The 21539-nt window shown below is 40.6% G+C and overlaps 1 protein-coding gene across 3 annotated transcripts in view; it reads left to right on the top strand.

The window, feature by feature from the left end:
- Nucleotides 1-21539, top strand: part of rims2a (regulating synaptic membrane exocytosis 2a) — a 150262-nt gene that overhangs the window by 123820 nt on the left and 4903 nt on the right. For 2 of the 3 annotated variants that reach the window (XM_042423514.1, XM_042423516.1), the window contains one exon: nt 7094-7338. In XM_042423514.1, coding sequence (XP_042279448.1) covers nt 7094-7338 — 245 coding nt within the window. Of the gene's footprint in view, nt 1-7093; nt 7339-19474; nt 19984-21539 lie in introns of those variants that run through there. The other variant, XM_042423515.1, reaches the window with a different exon arrangement.

Raw genomic sequence — 21539 nt, forward strand, 5'->3', positions numbered from 1 at the left:
TAACAAAAATCGCTGTGTTGTAATTAATCACACATACATTGCTGAATGCATGTGTGGAAATCTGTACTTTTTAAGTTGACGCATGCAGAATACTTTGATTCTGACATGTTAAGACTAAATTTAACATGACACTATTTCATCGTGGCCACAAGAGAGTATCGCTTCGTTTCAGAAGAGTGTAAGACTAACAGATCTAAAAAGTATGTCAAGAACAAATTCAAGAACAAATTGATTTGGAGTCCCACAGCAGGATAAAAGATTAGCTTACCCTCCTAATAAGATGTCTTCACTATCAAATCACATTCACAGCAGGATCCAAGTTAGTGCTTCTTACTAACATTAGTACTACTCAATGTCTCCTTGGACTTGAGAGAAAACACATTAAGATGAAAGCCATACCCTCTTATGTGCGATTAACACTGCACCAGTGTGTGCAGTCTGATTAAGAAAACGCATTTCCCATATGTGGGAGGCCAAACGCACATTGGCAGAAACGTGAGCAGATCCACTGAAATGTATACAGGTATAGTACCTACACGATGCATTTTTAGATACAGGTTAATGCTACACAGTCCACTGGTTTTGCTCTGAGGCTGCAGTCTGTGTTGCTTTACTGTTTGTCTGTGTTGCTCAATTCTGGGATGTTGCATCAGTATTTCGTCTGTCTGTCCGTGTCTCTCACATGCTGTCTGAGTCCCACAGTGTCGCTCTGCACCTGCAACTCGTCAACCCAAAACCATCCCACATTCCTCCACCCACTCCTCAACAAGCCAAGAACATTTCATTTTCTCTCTCTGTGCAACGCACAACCCTCATACCTCGACCGTCAACCAGCAGCATTCACTTTCAGTAAAGTCAGTGTACCCTACAAAAAAATTAAATTAAAATACCTGCTTGAGCAAATACATTCTCAAGATACATTTGAGTTCCGCTACAGTATTTCAGTTTCAAACAGTGTCATCCTGCTTTTCTGAAAGTGAGCCTGATGAGCCCTGCTTATAACATGCTGACAACTCCTATCTGTGTGATCAACCCCAGTTCCTTCATGACAGCTACAGTATAAATCTGTTATATATCTACATTTTATATAGAAGAGTCACAGCACATTCTGCTTTCATGGGACAACAACACATTAGAAGAGACATACTCGGACAACAGAAAACAAGTTTGATTCAGGTTCTTGAGTTTTACAGCTGCACACAAACCATGCAGTAAATAAGTAGTTTTAAATTAATAGCCTCAATTAAAAAAGCACAATTCAAAATGCTTATAAACTGATATTAACACACTAAGTAAAAAAAATATATATATACTGTATATATATGTTTAGTCAAAGGTTTTTACACAGTGATAAAAGCTGAATGCCACTCTTCTACCAAATAATGACTCGCTGTTGTTAAGGCTATGAACAATAGCGAAACAAAGTGGTTGCTAAGCAGCAGTAATTATTGGTATGAGTTGTAATTTTTTGTTATCAAAAGTTTTGTGCATTATAATAGAAACTCAGGTGAAATATTTTAAGTGCTCATTTGTTTGTGTGTTATGCTTTTTGTAAAGTGTCAGAACATTACAGTATGCGCTCTTTAGGCAGCACAACATAGTGTACACTCAGCATGCAGAATGCTGTCAAAACAACAATGAGCTAGGTCAATGATCCGCTTTGCTTTCTATCGTTACCGCCCAGCCACTGCAAGAATTAAAGAGGAAATAAACAAGAAATAAGCAAAATACATTTATTCTGTTATTCTATTTGTTAATAAAACATTGTGTGACTCAGCGAGGAGACTGTAAAGTAAAAATAGCTTCAGCTAACTGTGGGAACTAAATACTACTGCTGGCCAGACAAAAATACAGCAAAATAACTGTAGTTACAAACTTTAAACTTGCCACTTTATAAAATTCTGTAAAAATCAGTAAGAATTCTAAATGATATAAGCAATATAACTATAATATCCCCTTACGGTTTTGTCTTCAAATCTTTCTCAATGTGCACAAATAGGTAAATCAAGTGAACACCACTACCACAGACCCTTACACTTTTAATCAAACGTATGTATTATATACTGTATATCTGAAACTTACATTGTAAAGACACATTTTTTCTTCTCCTTTTTTCCTTTGATTTGTTTTTTGCAACAAAGCAGCCACTAAGTCTGTGAGAACAGTGTCAGACAAAAACAGGAAGTCGAGGAACACGTGATATTACAATATTTCATTTCTGCCCTTTGTGCTGCTACTCAGTGTCATGCCCTTATTTTGTGGTTCAGTGCAGACTTTCAACTGAGTACTTTATGTGTGGCACTGGGTATAAAAGCCACACATCTCAGCTCTATAGAGCACAATCGGAGAAGAGAAGGTGATTGTTGTTTTCCACGTCATAAGCTAAGCATTGTGTACTGTAATGTAGCGTATGCACTGTGAGAAGAAAAGGGACCTTTTTCTTCCATGTGCGGTTATGTAAGCTCCGCCAGTGACGCTTCTCACATCAGCCTGTACACTCAATTTTAACAGCAAGCAGAGAACTAAGCCTTATTATTAGCAAATTGATTGATAAATACTGAAAATAATCAATAGTGTATCCAGAGATCATTCAGTGAGTCTGGATGTTGCTGATCAATGTTATAAGACATAGCCTGCTTCAAGTGCTAAAAGGTTAGTTCACCGCTCTGCTTATCTACAGTATCTATGAAAGCAACAAAGCAGTGTGATTCGGCAGAAACATGGCTACTAGCTAGATTTACTTATGACTCATCTCCTATGTATTGAGGTCACAGTGTAAATATACATCTGCTACACATTAAACAGGCCTGTACACATCGGCTTGGCGTAGGAACATCATGATAACCATATGTGTTTTTAGTCCATGAGCGCTTCTACTGAACAGACAGGTAAATGTGCGCCGACACACTCACACATACACGCGACTCTAAGCTGATGTTGTGGCCTTCAGGGTGTAAGGAGCTTTCCATCAGCACTTTTAAATCCCACATCACCTCTTCTCCTCCAGGTCCCTTTCATCCATTATTGTTGCCCCGGTAACGGCTCATTCATGTGAGGCAGAGTAAAGACTGGTGTTTTGAAGGACAGAGACTGATCGTTACTAAAAGGAAGGAAGGGATGTTTACTTTAACCCCCCGTCCACCCAGCCCATTCAATAACAATCTGTCTAGTGAATGGAAGGAGAGTCCTGCGTCTGAGTTCACCTCCACAGATGATGATATTATTTTAACATGAGCCGCAGACTTGAGTCAATCATTTCATTCCTGGTAATTTCAGTCTCCTATGAAAACTTTGTAGCTGTGTTGACAAGTGTGCGCGCATGCTAATGCTCTTGCCGGGGGCACAGTTCCCATAGAAACCTGTTTTTCTGCCTCACCTGATGAAGAAGCGATGATGTTCTCTGTGAAAGGCAGACATGATGAGGGTATAGGGCAGGACAGGATTTATGATCTGGTTGTCAAAACAGTATATGTGTTTCTTCCTGGTTGAATAAGTGAAATGACCCTTTAAGATTTATTTAAATGGAATAAAGAACTGAACGTGAAAAGCTGTTTCTAGCTTGGTAATTATACAGTGTGGTTCACAGCGTTATATGTTGTATCTAAACCACATAATAAAATAAAGCACACTCGAGTGTTTCTGAATAATTCTGTAGTTATGGAGGTTTGCAAGCATCTGGATGACAGTTTAGTGTTTTGTTTCTTTTTTAAGTGAAATGAACCTTGTTTTTATATAAGGATACGGTCTACAAAACAATGAATCACCTAACAGTAGTATATTACAGTATTTAAATCACCCCATGCAAAGTGTAACTAAATCTGTCAACACTTTCGCAAGACAAAAAATGTCCGGGTTTGGTTTAGCCTTGGGAACATCTTGGCCTAGATGAAAATGCATGGTGCACAATCTGCATGATGAGGAACACTATGTTCTTTGGGCTGAGGTTGAAAATCAGAAATCCCCAGAGAGCCCCAGTTTTCCAAGCATGCACATTCACTGTGTAGAGACAGGCCTGAGTGCCAAGACCTATTCAGAGAGTAGAGATACCGTACTGGAGGAGCAGTGAGTAGATGCTGGTGTATATTTATTTGATGAGGTCATGGTTAATCTAAGTCAAGTCAAAGTTAAGTCACCATAACGTTACATGTTAGACCAGTAGAATTTGTCCATTTGAATCAGTAGCGTGTCTATTGGGATCAATATAATGTACACAGTGAGACCAATAATAAATTAGGCGTGTAGATCAGATGTTAGTCTATTTAGGCAAATAAAACACTGTATGTTGAGCAAGATCAGTAGAATGTGTCCAGTTATACCAGTAGACCATCCATTTGAACCAGCTGGATGTTTGTCAGTTTAGATGAAAAGCATGGTGGACGTTTAACATTTTAAACTTTATAATTCGCCTGCCTCCTGAACAGGGATTAAGACGTCTCCTAGATATAAACATGTTGACTAGTACAATGTGTCCAGTTAGAATAGAAGACCATTTGCCCCATTAGATAAATAAGTCTAATTTTCAATTATTAAGTATTTTTAATTTCTCTTTGAAAGGGTCTGAACACAGTGTTTGATTCATTTTAAACTCAGTGGGCGATGGTTTGTAGAGGCAACAATACCCCATGCAGTCCCCCTGACCTCACCACTGTGCCGGTATTTGATGCAATAAAAGAGGCAGCATTATCACCCTGTGTCGACCAGATGAAATGCAGCCTGACTGTGATGATAGTGAAAGAGCATATTTTAGAATGTCACCTGTACCACATCAGCGCGTGGTCTTGTCAGGAGTCGAGACGCTTAAAGTCTGCTTCAAAGCCTCTAGGCTGCATTAACTGATCAAAGTCACTAATCCCGCAATAAGCATTCAATATTTATGTATTAAAGTACTGGCTGATCCATAACAGAACCCACTGGCATTAGAACTGGCATAAACAAAAGGCTTTATACTGCAGGCTGAAGTACGAGGTGTGAGCATTCTCTTAGAGCACGTCTGACTTATTTCATAACCAGCTGGCAATCAAAACAAGACGTATAAACAACTCACGTTTAATGTTTAGAGTGAATTCAAACATGCCAGTACATACTGTTCATGTCAGCAGCAAGGAGACTGATATCATTTCTGCATTCACAAACACGCATTAACTATTACTTTACAAATATTATTTATCTAACTGCACGTGATCCCCTCTCTCTCTTAAAAACACATGGACCAGGCTTTGAATGCCAGATAAATTTGAACTGGTAGGTTACTGAAGCTCTGTAGAATCTCTAACCAGGGTCAATATTGCATCACTTACCTTCATTTCTGTCAGGGTAGTGCAACAAAGTCAGACTTAGTCTAGATTATACACTGATCATTTTCCTGATTCTAATAAAATGGAGTCGGACACTAATGTCTAATATATGAGAGAGCACATTTTTAAGGAACCTAATTGAAATAATTAATGGAATCAATTGTCAAAATGCATTGATTCTTCTCCCATTTTAGTCAGCATGTCTCTCCATAAGTTGTCTTTATAAGACAGTTACATGGCTGAGGTCAGACACTTCAATTAATGAATAGTAGCCTGAGGGCGCTACACGTAACTCATCCCATTAAGAATGCAGAGCCTATGATACAGAATGTAATTTGTCTCTTAAAGATAATTTTACTGGCAGAGCTAAAATAAGACCTTAATTTGGACTGTGGCCTATTTCCTTTCAAACAGGAAAGGCTGGAGAATAATGCTGATGACAGACAACTTTTCTATTTGGTTGCAATTCAGTGTAAAAGTACTGATTGTTTGGTCACGACTCAGGTGCACAAGTTGCAAGTTTCTATCTCCAAGTGTCCATGAGAGACAGAAAGAGAACTAAATGTGAAATAGCATGAACTTTTACTTGTATGTAAATAAATGTATACTTCAAACATATAACAAAGTCACTAGGACATCTTGTTGAACCTGTGGTGAAGACTATATGAATTAAAATAGATGGAGAAATATGAGCATGAATCACTGTTTCATGTTTTCAGAAAGAATTTAACAATCTTGAAGATGCCTGAGCTTCATGTGTGACAACTGTTGAAATCTAAAACAATTCAAACAATTGATTGAAAGTTCATTCTTGATCTCAGAAATTGGCAGTTGGCAAAACAATCTCACCACAATGTCTGTAATTAGTAGCTCTTTTGGAGCTTTCAATTGTATCACGTGCTCTTCCTCAGCTCAGTTGTCATGGAATTATTCCAATATACTGTATCTCTAAATCTCTAAGACTGACGTTCATTCTTGACCTTGAAAACAGCAGTTGATAAAACAATTTCACCACAAAATCCATTTAGTAGCTGTCCTGGAACATTCAACTGTATTGCACAAGCTGCCAACTTGTGTCAGTCTCCACTCTTAAGCCAACATAGACAAAAAGTCCTTACTGTGCTCAGAAAAATGAAAATTTAATGATGTTAGTGTTACAGTGCTCAGACTGAGCACTAACTGCTGATCATGATCAAAAGGGCGCAGCACAAATCACAAAAACTGGATGTTATTAACTTTGGAACTCTCACTAAAGGTTTTTATATTAGAAGTTTCTAATGGTCAGTGGTGTCACAATCTGGTGTTCACTTCACAACTCTTAAGTTTGTGTTTGATCAAATATAAGATCAATCAAATATAAGATAAATTGAAGAAATTCTTTAAAAAAAAAATGCAAATCTCAGAGGTCAAAATGACCAAAAAACTCCCCCCAAAAAACACACAGTATGCAACCATTTATAGAGCTAATTAAAGTATAACATCTAATGGTCAATCATTCACTGCACAAACAAGCATTTAGCACACAGATCCACTTTAAACCCTCAACTCAACTATACTGTAAGTCATGAACTCCTGTACCTGAACTCTGTCCTTCTCTCCTTTTCACCCCACACCTTCTCATCTCCTGTCCCTCTCCTGTCCTCTCTTCTATCCTCTTTTATCCTCTCCTCCTCTTTCCTCCTCCATCATCTCTCTCCTTTCACATCCTCTCCACCGGCCTCTTCTCTCCTTTCCTCTGCCCTGTCCTTCCTCTCTCCTCTGTCCTTGCCTGCCCCCCTGTTAACGGTGGTGGCTGACAGTGACTTTGCATCCAAAATGAAAAACAGGCAGATGGGCTCGTCGGGCGGCATGAACATGACCAAGAGCACAAGCATCAGCGGCGACATGTGTAACCTGGAGAAGACGGACGGCAGCCAATCGGACACGGCGGTCGGCACGGTAGGCACTGACGACAAGAAGAGGCGCTCCAGCATTGGTGCCAAAATGCAGGCCATGGTTGGCATGTCGCGCAAGAGCCGGAGTACCTCTCAGCTCAGCCAAACAGGTAGGGCATCCAACTGCACAGCCTGTGTACTCTCTGTATGTTCATGTGTTCATCTGTCCCGTGGCCTCTTGTACTGTCTGTGTGGGTTTCTCTGTCTTTTTTCCGTTCTAATGCCGCTGCTCTCTCTTATCCAGTCCTTCCTTTTCCCCACTTCTCATCTAGAAGGGCTCTGCAGAGTAATTTTCTGGAGGTGCAGACAAAACTTTTAAAATACTTTTTCCTCACAGCTTTTCCTCTTTCCTCTAGGTAACAGCACTCCTGGAAATTTCTCTCTTTCTTACTTTTTGCCTTCCTCCCCCCTTTTATTTTAATTGTTTTTCTTATTACACAACTGCAGTTGTGTTTTCACGCATAATGCTGATGATGATTTATCTTGCTTCTGCGTAAATAACATGTGATTCCATTTTGGAATATGTGTACAGCTGTGTAGCAGTTTTGCATAGATCACGTTTTGTTACCTTCCTCATGTTCTGATGCCCTTTTGACTGCAATACGTCAGAGTTTGAAACGTTCCCTCAATCTGTTGGTGTTGTTTTCTAGGAGTACATGTGAGAATGTGTGCACATGCGAGATATAGACAAGAAGGGGGTGTGTACGTTCAAACACAGAACCTAATTTTCTTCAGATGAATGCAGGAATACGTATTTTTCAGTGGATAAAACTACATTTTGCAGTACATGGGGTTATTATTTTTCTTCACTCTTCACTCTTTTTTTTTTTTTCTATCCTGCTTTCTTTTCTAAAGCGCTCAATAACCATTTGAGAAGGGTTGAGCTGCATTAGCTGGTGCCAGACAGTGTGAAAAACAGCACAGCAGGTGGCGTGCGGTGATGTGTCTGACTGACAGATTGGGGTCTGGTCTGTTCATGTGAAGACCAGTCGATTCGTACACTTCCCCTCCGCAGCCGTGGCTCTCCAGCGAATCTCTGAGCATTCGGCCCCTATTCTCTTCGTCTATTCAACCTTAAAGTGGTCAATAATCACTTCGGCCCATCAGCACTTTCTGTTCAGATCTGGCTTAGATAGCATGGCGGAGGGATGCTGCAGATGTAGCAAGGGATGTTTGGTTAGGGGAGATGAGCAAGAAGTGGTACGCTCACGTGGCACTGCACTGCCCCCCGGCTCGTGATTGACGGGCACATTGGCTGCAGCCTTACAGTGTCTCTGTATGTTAATGATTTCTGCTAATTATGAATCACAGAATACGTCTGAGTTAGTCAGAAGTTGTCAACTGTGGCTTTATTTAAGACGAGTCTGCTTGAAGATAGAACTGCTAGATCTTCCCACAGTTCTCCATGTCTCACGTTGTTGAGTATTAATGATGGTTATGTCGCTGAATAAGATCAATGTTCTCGAGTCAACTTTCAGGAACAGACGAAAAGCAGCCAACATTTGTTCAGATTTTTACTTAAGAACAGTTTCACACAGTCACAGGCACGAAGTTACACACACATGCACACTCTCTCTTCTCCATTGCAGACACAGCAGAAACTGAGCAGCCTGAATCTCCAAGAGCTATCAATATTTCACTCAGCGCTTCTAAGTGCATCAAATGGACTTTGTGAGAGCGTGCATACATCTGCCTTTCAACATTTGAGATCTGTATTTGGTTCTGCATCAGCACAAACACTGCCAAGCTGCCTTCTGCCCTACTTTGTTGTGCGTTATCCTGAGAGGCTCATCGTCCGCTTGAAGGGTGCATTCAGAGGATGGTCGTTTTTTTTTTTTTAAGAGGTTGTGTGTGCACTGCCAAGTGCTGGTGGGAGGGGGGGGGGATGGGCAGATCAGCCGAGCAGCACGACTCTGGCTTCGACAAACACAGGTTAGTCAGATGGAATGGATGTGCTCCCAGGTGGCCACCATGAGTAGTGTGTACGGTGAGAGAGTTTGCAGCTCTTGGACCGAGCTGCTGGTTTTGTCCTCTCAGTCCTTGGTGGAAGGCACTTGATTTTTTAGGAAATAAAAATGCATCACCATGTCTGAGTGTTGAGAGTCAGTCAGAACTGATTTATTTTGCTAAATAACATGAATGCAATTTGCTTTATACAAACGACCATAATGACACACATGGTACAGGGACAATAGGACTTCACACCTCACACTGACTGCACGTGGGAACAGGAAAAAGACACCAGAACACATTTCTTGGATGGAGAATGGAGACTGTTGCTGAGACTGATGCATCGTTGAGTTAATGTGGCTTTGATTGATCATACAGGGAAATAAGAGGACACAGTTTAATGAGGCACTTCAACATATGGCAACCTGTAATCAAGAATGCCACCTTATGTAAAAAAAAAAAAAAAAAAATCAATAACTAATTATGTTATTTTCTCTAAAAGAAATACAGTTATTAACAGTGTGGTTGCTGAGCAACAGAAAAGTTTGACACTCAGAGTTGTGTTAGTTTACATCCGCTTTCAACTGGACTTGAAAACGTTTAAGAAAAATTATTTTAAAAAATAATGTTTAGCTTACGCGTGTGCTTGTTTAGGTGCTTTATTAGTGTTACACTGATCATCACGAGCGAGCTGAAACATCAGGTTGATTTATTATACACAATCGTCCCATCCACCACTCAGCAGTCTCTGGTCTCTGGTACATTATGATTAATTCCCCACATACCACGACCAAACTGCTGCTACACAGCCTGACTCAGCTGAAACCATATGCTAACACTCAAATATTGCAAGCTTATTGAAAACGCATTAATCTATGCATTTCTTCATATATTTCCTTCTGATTGGCGTCTGAGATTAAATCCAGAGCATTCACTATCTGTGCTACATACAGTATTCCCAGCGGGGAGGCTATGTTGATGAAGATGTTGTCAGCAGTTTACTGTATTGACCTGCTGTACTTAAAGGTGCCTGGTGGCTTTTCATTTCAAACAAAAATGATATTGTTGTTGTTCGCAAAAAGACAACACATTGCAAACATTTTTATGAATGTTTTGAAAGGTGAATTGTTTATATTGATTCGTAGATTTTTTTAATCTCCTCTTTTATGGACATTTAAGGTACATTACTGCTCTCAGCTGGTGTTACACGTATTACCATCCTCTGTAGTAGTCAGAAATGTGCATCACGTCACCGTGTGCTTGTGACGTGCATACGTGGGCCTCCTTATGTGTGTGTCGATAGCACACAAGACACAAAAAAATACCGTCATAAAAACGCCATCATACATTGCACAGTGTGCTGTACTGTTATATAGCGTATTTTATCATGCAGTTTTCTGAGGACAAACTGATTCTTCGACTTTCTTCCAGCAGCTTTTATGAGCATTCAGCCAAACTTTAAAATGAGCCTCCTACCTGCAGTGCATAGAGCCACCTGCTCCATCCCTGTATGTGAATTGTTCAGTATTATTTGAGTTTCCATTGTCGGAGCAGTACTGATTTTCTTTCCACTCTGTCCAAAATGCATATCAGGAAAGGCAGCGCGTTGAGTCTTATGAAGCATTTCTACTTTCTTTTTACATTATGAATAACAGAATGGAAAAGGACTAGGATGCATATCTCTCTCACACCACAGCAGAATTACTTTGCAATTTTGCCACCATTTTTACAACACATCCAGCCCTCTACCCAATTATCCATCTCAGTATTTTTACCTCATAGCAGCCTCTGTTTAAGAGTCCTGATGGTGCCCCAAAAACATAATCAACAGTGAGATTTACAACTCAGCACCAGCCCGCTGACTATTAAGGCTGAGGAGGTGAACAGTGCAGGAAATACAGGAAATTGGGCCTTAATAGGTAAAAGCAGGCTAGGCTGCCTGCAGAGTTATAGAAAGAAGAAAAAGACGGAATCAGTGGGGAGGATTGTGAATATCTATTATAATACGTCGTCAGTATCATCTAGTTTGCTGGTCTCCTGCGCACAGCCTCAAGTATTCTAGTGTGATTCTTCTTATGTCCTACTTTTCTCTGCTTGACCCTGAAAGAAAAACCTACGTGAAGCAGATGAGACACTCTTTCAGCTGAAATGTATATATGTTAGAGAAGGATTAAAATATGCCTTTATATCACTCTGTTTTATATTTTCTTCCTGGAACAATCTTGTTATGGAGGTGCTGCATGATGCTGTTGCATCGGCTCTAAAAGAAACCCGTAAACAATCCATCAAATCATTGTCCTACATTTGCTTCTTTGAAAATAAGGTTTGATAAGATTTGGTGATTCACACTGCTAGGCAACGGTTTTGGATACATATGGTTATTCAATGATAGTTAAAATATTCTTCTCTTTGTCAAGTAATGTTATCCCAGCATTGACAACTTCACGAGGATTTAATCACAGTAAATGAGGACATGGACCCATCCTAACTTACTTTGTCCAGAATAGCCATACAGCAGAGAGAACAATGCATTGGCTTCCCCCTCCTTTCTCATTCCGTCCTACACCAGATACCAACATAGTTTTGAACCTCCGTCCTCAGACGGAGTGTTTTGTATGTGGTAAAATAGCTGAACTTTGAGCTTTCAGCCGAGGTAATTTATCTTGTGTGTTGAGTTGGGTGCCTATCAGCAGCTCCTCCACTAGCTGAGGCTGCTAATTAATCTCCAAGGGGGCTGGAGCAGACATGCTGCTCTTAGGATGATGCATGAAAGGAACACAGCAGCACAGGTACAACCAAGACTGAGGGACACCAGCGCCCCGCTCCTTTCTCCACATCCCTCTTTCTACCTCGCTTACTCTTCCATTCCCTCCTAACTGACGTTTGTATCTCGCTATCATTATATCCCTTCTCTCTCTTTTTCTTACTTATTCATTTCACCCTCTCTCCTCTCCTTCTCTTCTCCTGCCAGCTCTACAGTATCTCTTCCTTTCTGTCTTTCCTCCAGTTCTCTGTCTTCATTTCTATTACAACAATTCGCAAGAGGACTCATGGCTGTTAATCAGTCCAAGCTCTCACATGAGCCATATCTGCAGTGACCTAATTGTCTAGATGTACTGTAGGAACATTGATGCTTTTAAAGGTGTCATTCTATTAATGGACCCACGGCAATATATCAAGAATGCATCATGATGGTCAGCAGTATGACCCAACAACCTACATGTACTTACTGCAAAGAGCAGAAAAACAGAAACACATTCTGATAAAAGCTGCCACATGTCATTACTCAACAAGGGTCCTGTAACATCCTGATGTTAAAACTGCACCCTGCAGACAGCACTGCTCTTACAGTAGGTGCCCAAGGTCATAATTTGACCTGAATCAATCATGAACCATTCCTGAATAATTCTATTACTGACAGCTAGCATTATCATGTGGACGGTACTCATGTAATTGGAAACCATGGAAAGATAAACCTGCTCTGCCATTGAATGCAGCGGTAAAAAGTCCACCGTCCAACTGAAGTTTGTCATTCAGTCGTCAGTCAGATTCAGCAGTCTTTAAATAATTGGTTGTTTTATTCCACAGTTGTATTTTGACATTAGCTCTCACACTGAAGACTGGCATTTTGTTATTATGGTCAAGCTCCCTGACATCTCTGTTCATCCACACAGGGCTGCCTCCTACACAGCTAGCATTTTGATGAAGTGTCTCTGTGTGTTCTGGGCAATTCATTGTACTACTTTGACATTGCCACCTTTGAAAACACTAGAGTCTTGTCATGTTCAAACTCACTCTGCTGGTATTTATATTAATACATACAGTATGTCTCAAAAAATTACACTTGAAGCCCATTGTAGGATGCGACTGCATGCACCTGTGTACTCTATATGTAATGTAAATGCAAGAGAAGGCCTCATTTTGTAGGGGTAGGGTTTCTGTTGCCATGGTCACCGTGCATTTTCTCCCAGGTACTGTGCACCTGGAGCAGACAGGAAACACATCAGGTCAGCTTTAAACACAAGACAAGTTGTGGCTTCATCTTTTAGCCACGTCAAACGATTAGAATCTCAAGTCTCACAGTGAGATGAAGGTGAGGTTTGCTAAAAGATGAGCAAGATGTTTTAGGTCTATAATGTTCACTGTCGGGCTTCATAGTAGCAGAGCTGACAGGCACTAAGGGCAGGAAATTGAGAAATTAAGTACTTTGTTTTATTAGAATCACAAGTTAATCTTGTGAAGTTTGCTCAGTCTTTATCTGAAATATTTTTCATCACACTAGAATCAGTGATTCCTTTATATTAATTCACAAGCTGTGCTGTGAATATCAGAGTTGGTGTAATAAATTAATTGTTTTCCCACTGAGAGCAGCACATGGTGTCTTTCCTGGCAGACGATGTACTTTGCATTATCCAAGAAATTAACCAATGTTCTTGTTTTGAAGCTGAAGATTTTTTTCTGGGTAGTGGTAATTGTGCAGGAGCATCATTAAGCTGTGATCCATGGAAAGTGTAAAGATGTATTAATGTTTACCCTGGATGTATGTGTACAGTGACCCAGCAAGATGTGGAAACTAAATGGACTTGTGAGCACATGCGATTGAGGACACAAAACTCTGGTTCTTGCTGCAACCTCACTTATTCCCACTTGGCAAAAAAACAATGTCAAGTGTGCTGACTCACTCTCAAACAGCTGAGAGCATACAATACCCCATTTAAAACAAACGAGGATAACTTGTCACCGCTGAAATACATTGTATCAGGCATGAATTTGAGCAGACTACAGCCATTTCTTTGGTCCATGAAGGATGAAACTACATGCTTCAAACAACCACCTTTCAAGCCTAAAGTCAAAGCCTGATACGAAAAAGATATATTTTTTGGGTGGAATATCACTAAGAATAATATCAATCTTCAGTCAGCATCTCCATTAGCTCAGCTTAAAAGCTGTTGATTCATCTAAATCCTGTCATGCTTCACCAGCTGCTCAGTGTTTTTGCCTGCAGTGTGGCTCATGCTCCTCAGCCATATGTCTCCTCTTGCCTGAGTCTAAGGTTTGGACACAGTCGAGGACACACTTGGATACGACAGAAGTCCCACTTTTCAGTACAGTACATTCTTGCCTCCCATCTGAACTGGACTAAATATGAACACCCACATTTTTAGATTTTTAAACTTCTAAAAATACAGACTTCCTCTTCTAATTGTTTCGTGCTCAACCACTGACAGCTCCACTCTGTCAGTTGAAGAGGAAGCCTGATGAGACATGCACTTGTCATCTATGGTCAGTTTAGTCATGGAGTGTGAGCGTGATGTATCTGTCGTAGAAATGGTTAAAAACATGCTTATTTCCTCTTTCAGTATGAGATGTAGTCATGCTATGGTGACATGGTTTTTTTTTGTTCACACGCAAGAGAAGACATATCATACTAGTTTGTTGTGACTGTAAATTCAGCTACAGTGATGTCCGCATCAGAAATTTTCAGTATTCACTTACAGTATAAGGTTCGCCAGTATTTAGATCCCCTTTCTCTCTCTCGTTCACTCTCCATCTGTTGTAGTTTCAGTGTTTGCTCCGTTGAGTGGAGGGAGGCAGCCAGACTGTTCCAACTGCTACACCTCACATTTCAGATATGCCTCACTTACCTCACACCTTCCACTGAAGGTGTAAACCTTTTCAGTGAGGGTGTGAAGTGAATATCAGGACACTGTGTGTACGTGTTTGAGTGTCAATTTATTTTTTTTGTATTATATATACAAAAGATTTTATGAGCATTTTTGAATTCTAATTAGAGTATTGAGAACAGTCTGTACTATCTGTGCTTTCAACAGAACATATAATAAAAAATATTTTATTTTATCATGAAATCAAAATATGTTTCTGGGAGACAATGAGAATTATCACATATTCCTCAGCATTGCAGACCTTTTTAGCCTCTTTTAGCTCTTATTTGTTGTTGTTTTAGTTGTTTTAACCTCAGTATGCAGCATTTTCCAACACAGAAGTCTGATGACCGGACTGTACACTAATCCAGCACCAAGCTGTATACAGTTCTCCTTAATACATCCATAATACAGACAAAATTAGCAACGAGCTAATGAGCAAGAGCAAGCTGAACCACATATTTTATATTGTATTTTTCTGAAGAGTTGGTGAAGACCAAACCAGAGCTAAAAAGAGAGTGAATGTTGGACTTAGATTCTTAAGGTGGACAATGACTAAATTAATGCAGATGTTGCTTCGTTTCTGCTGGGTGTTCAACTGTTTGCTAATGTTAGCCATAACTATGAATATCAATGAATGCAGCTTTAATGTGTTGTAAAAGTGAAATCGACTCTAACATAATATTATGTCTTATTTTGTTAAAGTTTGATTATGTTTTTAAATTTATCAAGTTATTTTGTGGTGTAATACTAGTCACATTTAAGTGAGACATGAGAGAGGAAACAGTACTTCCAGGACTGCAGGACTGGACTACATCAAGGTAGGCAGCAGGGAATGTAAACTGAAGAGAAGAGAGTGTGTTTGCCTACCTTTACGAGTATACTGCTGTGTGTCCGGGTGTGTGCGCATTGAAGTGCTTGTACGTGTGTGTTTGGATACATCCATGTATGTGAGTGCAAGGGTCGGAGCCCTCCATTAAGCTGTGTTTACAATGTGTAGGGCCAGAGTGGCTCTCTGACACTTGGCCTGGCCTTGCCTCATCAATCAGAAAGACTTCCGAAGGCTTCCGCCTGTGATCCCTGCCGCCTGCCGGGCAGAGCTTACATGTGGCTTCTGGGATATTGCGCTCTTCTGTTGTTGTTGTGGAATTGGCAGGATTCCTCAGATTCCTGCCCTCTGAGGTGCTTGTGATTTTCAGTCGTGAGGTCACTGTCATGTTGGTTTGTCAAAGTTTGGAGAGAGACCAGAGGCCAGATGCGTAAACGATACGTACGCAAAAAAACACGCTATTTCCCGCACATAAACTGGTATTTATAAATGTGCGATGACAATGTGCATACCTCACACATAATTCAGGCACACATATATGCATATTTCTGGCTTTGTGCGTACACACAGTTTTAGTCATAAATTTACACAGAGTTTAAGCATCTGGCCCCAGATGTGTTACACCGTGCTTTAATGTTAATAAGTACTAGTCATGCTGTTGTGACACCTGAGTATAAATTCATGGCCTAAAATGGAAATTCGCCATAAGAAGAATGACCAAACCTTTAATCCTAAGAATTAAAGACCTGAAAACCCGAGTGAAAATGCACCCAAATCAGTTGCAACGACTTCCCTCAACACATCGTTCATCTCATCAGCAAGTCATATGCACGTGTGAACAGACGTGGATACCTGCTTTTCATCAGGCACAAATTTGAACTTGCTTGAGATACATTAACTTTTAATAAACAGGTTTTTTTTGTTAATAATGTTCAGTATTATCTGGCAAATGAAGGTTTTATTACGGCTTTTCATGTGAAATGAGAACTCTATTTTCAGAGCCCTCGAACACACATCCACGTGCTGTATTGAACAGATTTGCAACAACAGTAATTAACCTTATTTTTTTCTCCTGGTGTCATGTGTCAGATTTAGTGGGTGTATGAGAGTGAAAAAGATTCCTCTTAATGTTTTCTGTTATTGTACAGTGGGTGGATGGGTAGAAATGAGCTGTGCCTAAGTATGAAAGTTAAAAGAAGCAACACGTGCCAAATGGGTACTGTCGCCACGTGTCCATTGACGCATTGGCCATGACGTAGACAGAGGGGAGATTAATTGCCATATTTTTCAGACTTGTTTTGGGTTATTATTTTGGTCAAGCAGTCACATTAACTGCATTTGTGCTCCAAAGGAGTTAACTGGAAAAGATGGGGAAAACCCAGATCTTTTCTTTTAGTAATTAATTTCATAGGCTACTCTGATAGTTCTCAAATCAACAAATGAAATTCTAATAACATGTATGAATTGATAACTAGACAGCATGCAGAAGAGCTTATTACCTGAGAAGCCCCATGAAAGACATATCTACTCAATTGGTCTTGTTAACCTTAATTTTGTCATTTGTGGTAGACATTACAAAAAACAATTCAAAAACATGTAAATGAGTAAAGGTGATGATTAAGAGTTTGAAGTCAATGTCATCAGTACACCCATCTGTGTTGAATATCATGAATTAGAAAATGTATTAGAAACCCTCCACTGTAAAAAATAGTATTCAGCTTACCAGGTTGTACTTGTCAGACTTGTAGTTTGAGAATCACATTAGTCACCTCCTGCTTGTGTAGAGGTGATAATGTTCAGGTTTCAGCCTTCAGCTGAGTGAGGAGCAAAGAACGGAAAAGCTGGAGAGACTTCAAATAGGTAACAGAATTTCCTGTTGCTACCATAAATTATGTTACGACCACCGTGGGTGTGGCTGTCCTGATGTGTGTGTTTCAAATACTCTGCTGGCAGTGTTTTGGTCTCATAGCTCATAGCATAACTTTATTTGGGTTACCCGGTATATATAGTATACATACTGTCTATTATAGTGAGTGGACAGTCTTACACTGAGCATTCATTTCTAGTGTTAAGAAGTGAGTGCTCTGTGAGGCTGTTCTTAGGTACAGCGGTGCTTTGAGTGAAATGCCAACACCAGCATGGCAATATGTCAACAATAACAACATGCTGATATTCAGCAGGCATAATGTTTACTATAATTACCATCTTAGGTCAATGTAAGCATGCTGACATTTGCTAATTAGCGATAAAGCACACCTGATGGGAACAAAAGTGTTTGGTCGTAAACTAAAGCAATGGACAAATTAAAATGTCTTCCTGCTGGTGGAGGTAGAGGAAAAGTCAAAGGATCATCAGAGTCAGTTGCTTCGTCCTCTGTCGTACATGAATGTCTGTACAAAATCCCCATGACAATACATCCAGTTCTTGTTGAAATATTTCAATCTGCACCAAAGTGGTGCAACGACTGAGTGTCAGATCAACAGAATGACATTACCATCCCTAGAGCTACGCTGCTAGTGTGGCTAAAAGCTTACAAAATACACATGATTCTTTCAAAGACAACTTCGTTTTTGATTCATTAAAATGCACACATTCTGTAGATTAGTGTTAGCGTTTGAGTTAGCAGGAGCTTCGGAAAAAGTATATCCCTTCATAAAGATACACTCCTAAGATGACCCATTAAAAAAGACTTAGTTGGTTGTATTGTTACTGCGTATGTTTGTCCAATTTCCACCTAGCTGTAAATGTGAAGTGTTGTTTTTGGCTGTGCCGACCTAGATGAAACCTGCAAATGGACGCTACGTGTTAAGTGGCTTCTTCACGGAAGTAGGTTGCAGTGTCTCTTAAGAGTTGAACTTCCGCTTCAGTGATAACACTACAGGGAGCTAGCTATATTTATGATAGTTGACTTGTCCTGTACTTATTCTGCCAGATAGTCTACGCGTTCAGAACAAAAGCACCACAGTTGGTTCTCTGGCAATGTGTCAAAGCAGCACAGTTTCACTTGATTTTTTTTTTCCAAGCTGCAGTCATGACAGTTACCAGAGGGTCTGAAGTTTAGTTTAAAGTCATACGTTTGCTTTATGTGTTGCCCCTCACACATCATGCCAGTCGTAAATGTATCAGTATTTCAGAGACCACCAGTGAAGAAATCTTCTCTCCGAGCCTGGCCGTTTCTTTCTACTCTGCACTCAAATGGTGGGAATAGAGTGAAAAAAGCTCAGTGTTTGGGTAAGTTGGACACTAATTCAAACAGAGAGAGATTTTCTGTTTGTTTGAAAGTGTGGTTAGTGATTGATCAAGGGAAGCTCAATTTCTCATAAGTCAACATAGCCGTGTCATAGAGGCAGCGGATGGATGATAAATGGCGTTTTCAGGTTGAGCATGTGAATGTGATCATCCATTTGATATCTCATTCTCAGAAACTGTGAAAACAGCCAGCGAAAGCAAACTGAATTCCTCCTAACACAACACAGCTGTGATATGCTTATGGAAGAGAGAAAAATAAAGTAGCTGAGTTTGGCACGTGAACTTTGAGTGACCGCCATGTGGCTGGAGCCCCCGTTGGCAGACCTAATGACAGCTTGTTTTCACTGGCTCCTGTGGATAAGATGGGGAGATGGAGAGACGGATAGAGAGAAAGGGAAAAATAACAGTGATGAATAGCACAAAAGAAACAAAAGAGCCAGCAGAGGGAGAAAAAGGAGAAAGCAATTGGTAAAAGAAGAGGTACAAAAAAAAAAAAAAAATGATGAGAAATGGACTGGGGAAGGGGGGGGGGGGGGGGGCAGTATCTCTGGGTAGAGCTCGTTCACCCGCAGAGCCAGCCGAGGTGCGCCTTAGCAGCCTGGCCCTCTGATTGGTGGAGCGCGATGCAGCTCTCTTCCCTTCCCCCCAGAAGAAAGAGGTGCAGCAGGAACATCAGACACAGACAGCACAAGACTCCGCTACTGAAGCAACATTTTTTCTAAAGCTCTCCCTAAGATGCAGACTACAGAGCATCTAGGGACAGACTAGACGATAACATAGACTTAATCACCTACAGAATAGCAGCTTCTACTACGGGACTGAGGAATTTACACAACAGATTAGATTTCAGTTGAATTTTAAACCTCGACCTGCAAGACCATTCGATTCACTGCATTGAGAAGGACAACTGCTGGTCACCATGGGCAGGCAGGGGCATGATACCTCTGCTCCGGCTCCCGGGATGCGTATACAGCGCTCCCAGAGTAAGATGAGCCTTTCTGCATCGTTTGAAGCGCTGGCTGTCTATTTTCCCTGCATGAACTCCTTTGATGAAGAGGACGGAGGTAAGATAACAACCGGGGAAATGTCACAGCAGTGTTGTTTTAAAGGAGGGATGGCAGTGAGGAGATGCATGTAGGATTAGTGGGAAGATTCAGAGGTGTTTATTGTCAGGGGGACTTGGGGCAGGTTGGGAGATGTAATTAGTTTAATTAGTTTAGGATGAGGATGTACTATGATGCTTAAGCTGTGTGTTCTCTGGTAATATGAATTGATATCAGTGATATCTATGCCTTTGTTTCAGCAGAAGTCAATTTATCATCTGCGCTGTTAGTACTGCTTCAGTTGATGCTGCTGCTGTCTGTGTTGTGGTGCTGCTGTGAACATGAATGCTTTCAGGATATGGTCTGTTTGCTAATACATTCTGCTCATGCTAGTCTACCAGATATCTCATTTCCCCTTGATGACTTCTAAATCAGACTCTGTGAATGGAGTCATAGCATTTAGTAACTGGAATGAATCATTGTTGATGTTGTGGGCGGTAGTGCCAATTTAGCTGAGGAATACAGTATTGTTCAGTGACTGTCTTCAATTTCCATAACAGTGATGACGCCTGTTTATGCGTGTATATATATGCCTCCCGAGAATCTCTAATCATTTTCTATTCTAGTGCTTGTTGGTTTATTTACAGAGAAAGACAGGTCATGGATTTGCAATGCAGAAGATTTGGTCCTTTATTGATCTATCTTCCTGAGCTCACTGGACTTTTTCAGCTAAAACTTGACACTTGTACTCACACTTGGCCGCTGAGCAGCTCCACTACACACTGTCATGGTCTTTCCCTGTCTGGCAAGGCTGAAGTTTGAGGGCAGTGACCTCTTGGTGACAAGCCAGTTTTTAGGCTACTGACACTTTATCTGCCTTCTTAACAGTGAAGATAAATCTATATTGTAAACCTGGTGTACCTGCCAGCTACATGACAAAAGTGCCACGTTCTCCAACCAGTGTTGATGATGTTCTCATCTTTGACACATATTTGTCTGTGTATTATGTTCGTATAAAGTTAGTAAATGCTTTACAGGCATGATACCTTTATGTACAGTGGGCCTATGATAATTCAGAGAGGCCATCAAATAAAGTATAAGTGTAGATTCACAATCATTACACTAATCTATGCGTCTCTGTATCAATCTAACACAATTAGCAGAGAAATTCATTTCAGTAGACATGGTATAAGCAACAGTACAACTTATACAGTATAACTTATTCACCTGCTTGAAAATGGTGTGTTTTTAATGTTCATTGAGAACATCTGTCTGGCTTCTGATTGGCAAAGAAGGTCTTTGAGCTGCGGTTTGCTGCAGACGTCACAGTCGACCTCTGTGGCTGTGGCTCCCATTGTGATGTGTGAAGAGCAGGAAGAGGAGGCGGAGGCCAGCTGAATAACTGAGATTTCAAGGCTGAAAGGCTCCAGGTCTGTTTATGCCTGTGTGAGATAAGACACAGGATCATCTCTCTTCCTCTCAGCTCCTCCTCTGACGGGACAAGGAGGAAGAGAGAAGGGAGAGTGAAGACAGCTGGCGCCGCATCAGCCTCATGATGATGCTGGATTAGGAATGCT

Source organism: Thunnus maccoyii, chromosome 10 (genome assembly GCF_910596095.1).
Source record: "Thunnus maccoyii chromosome 10, fThuMac1.1, whole genome shotgun sequence".
NCBI lineage: Eukaryota > Metazoa > Chordata > Actinopteri > Scombriformes > Scombridae > Thunnus > Thunnus maccoyii.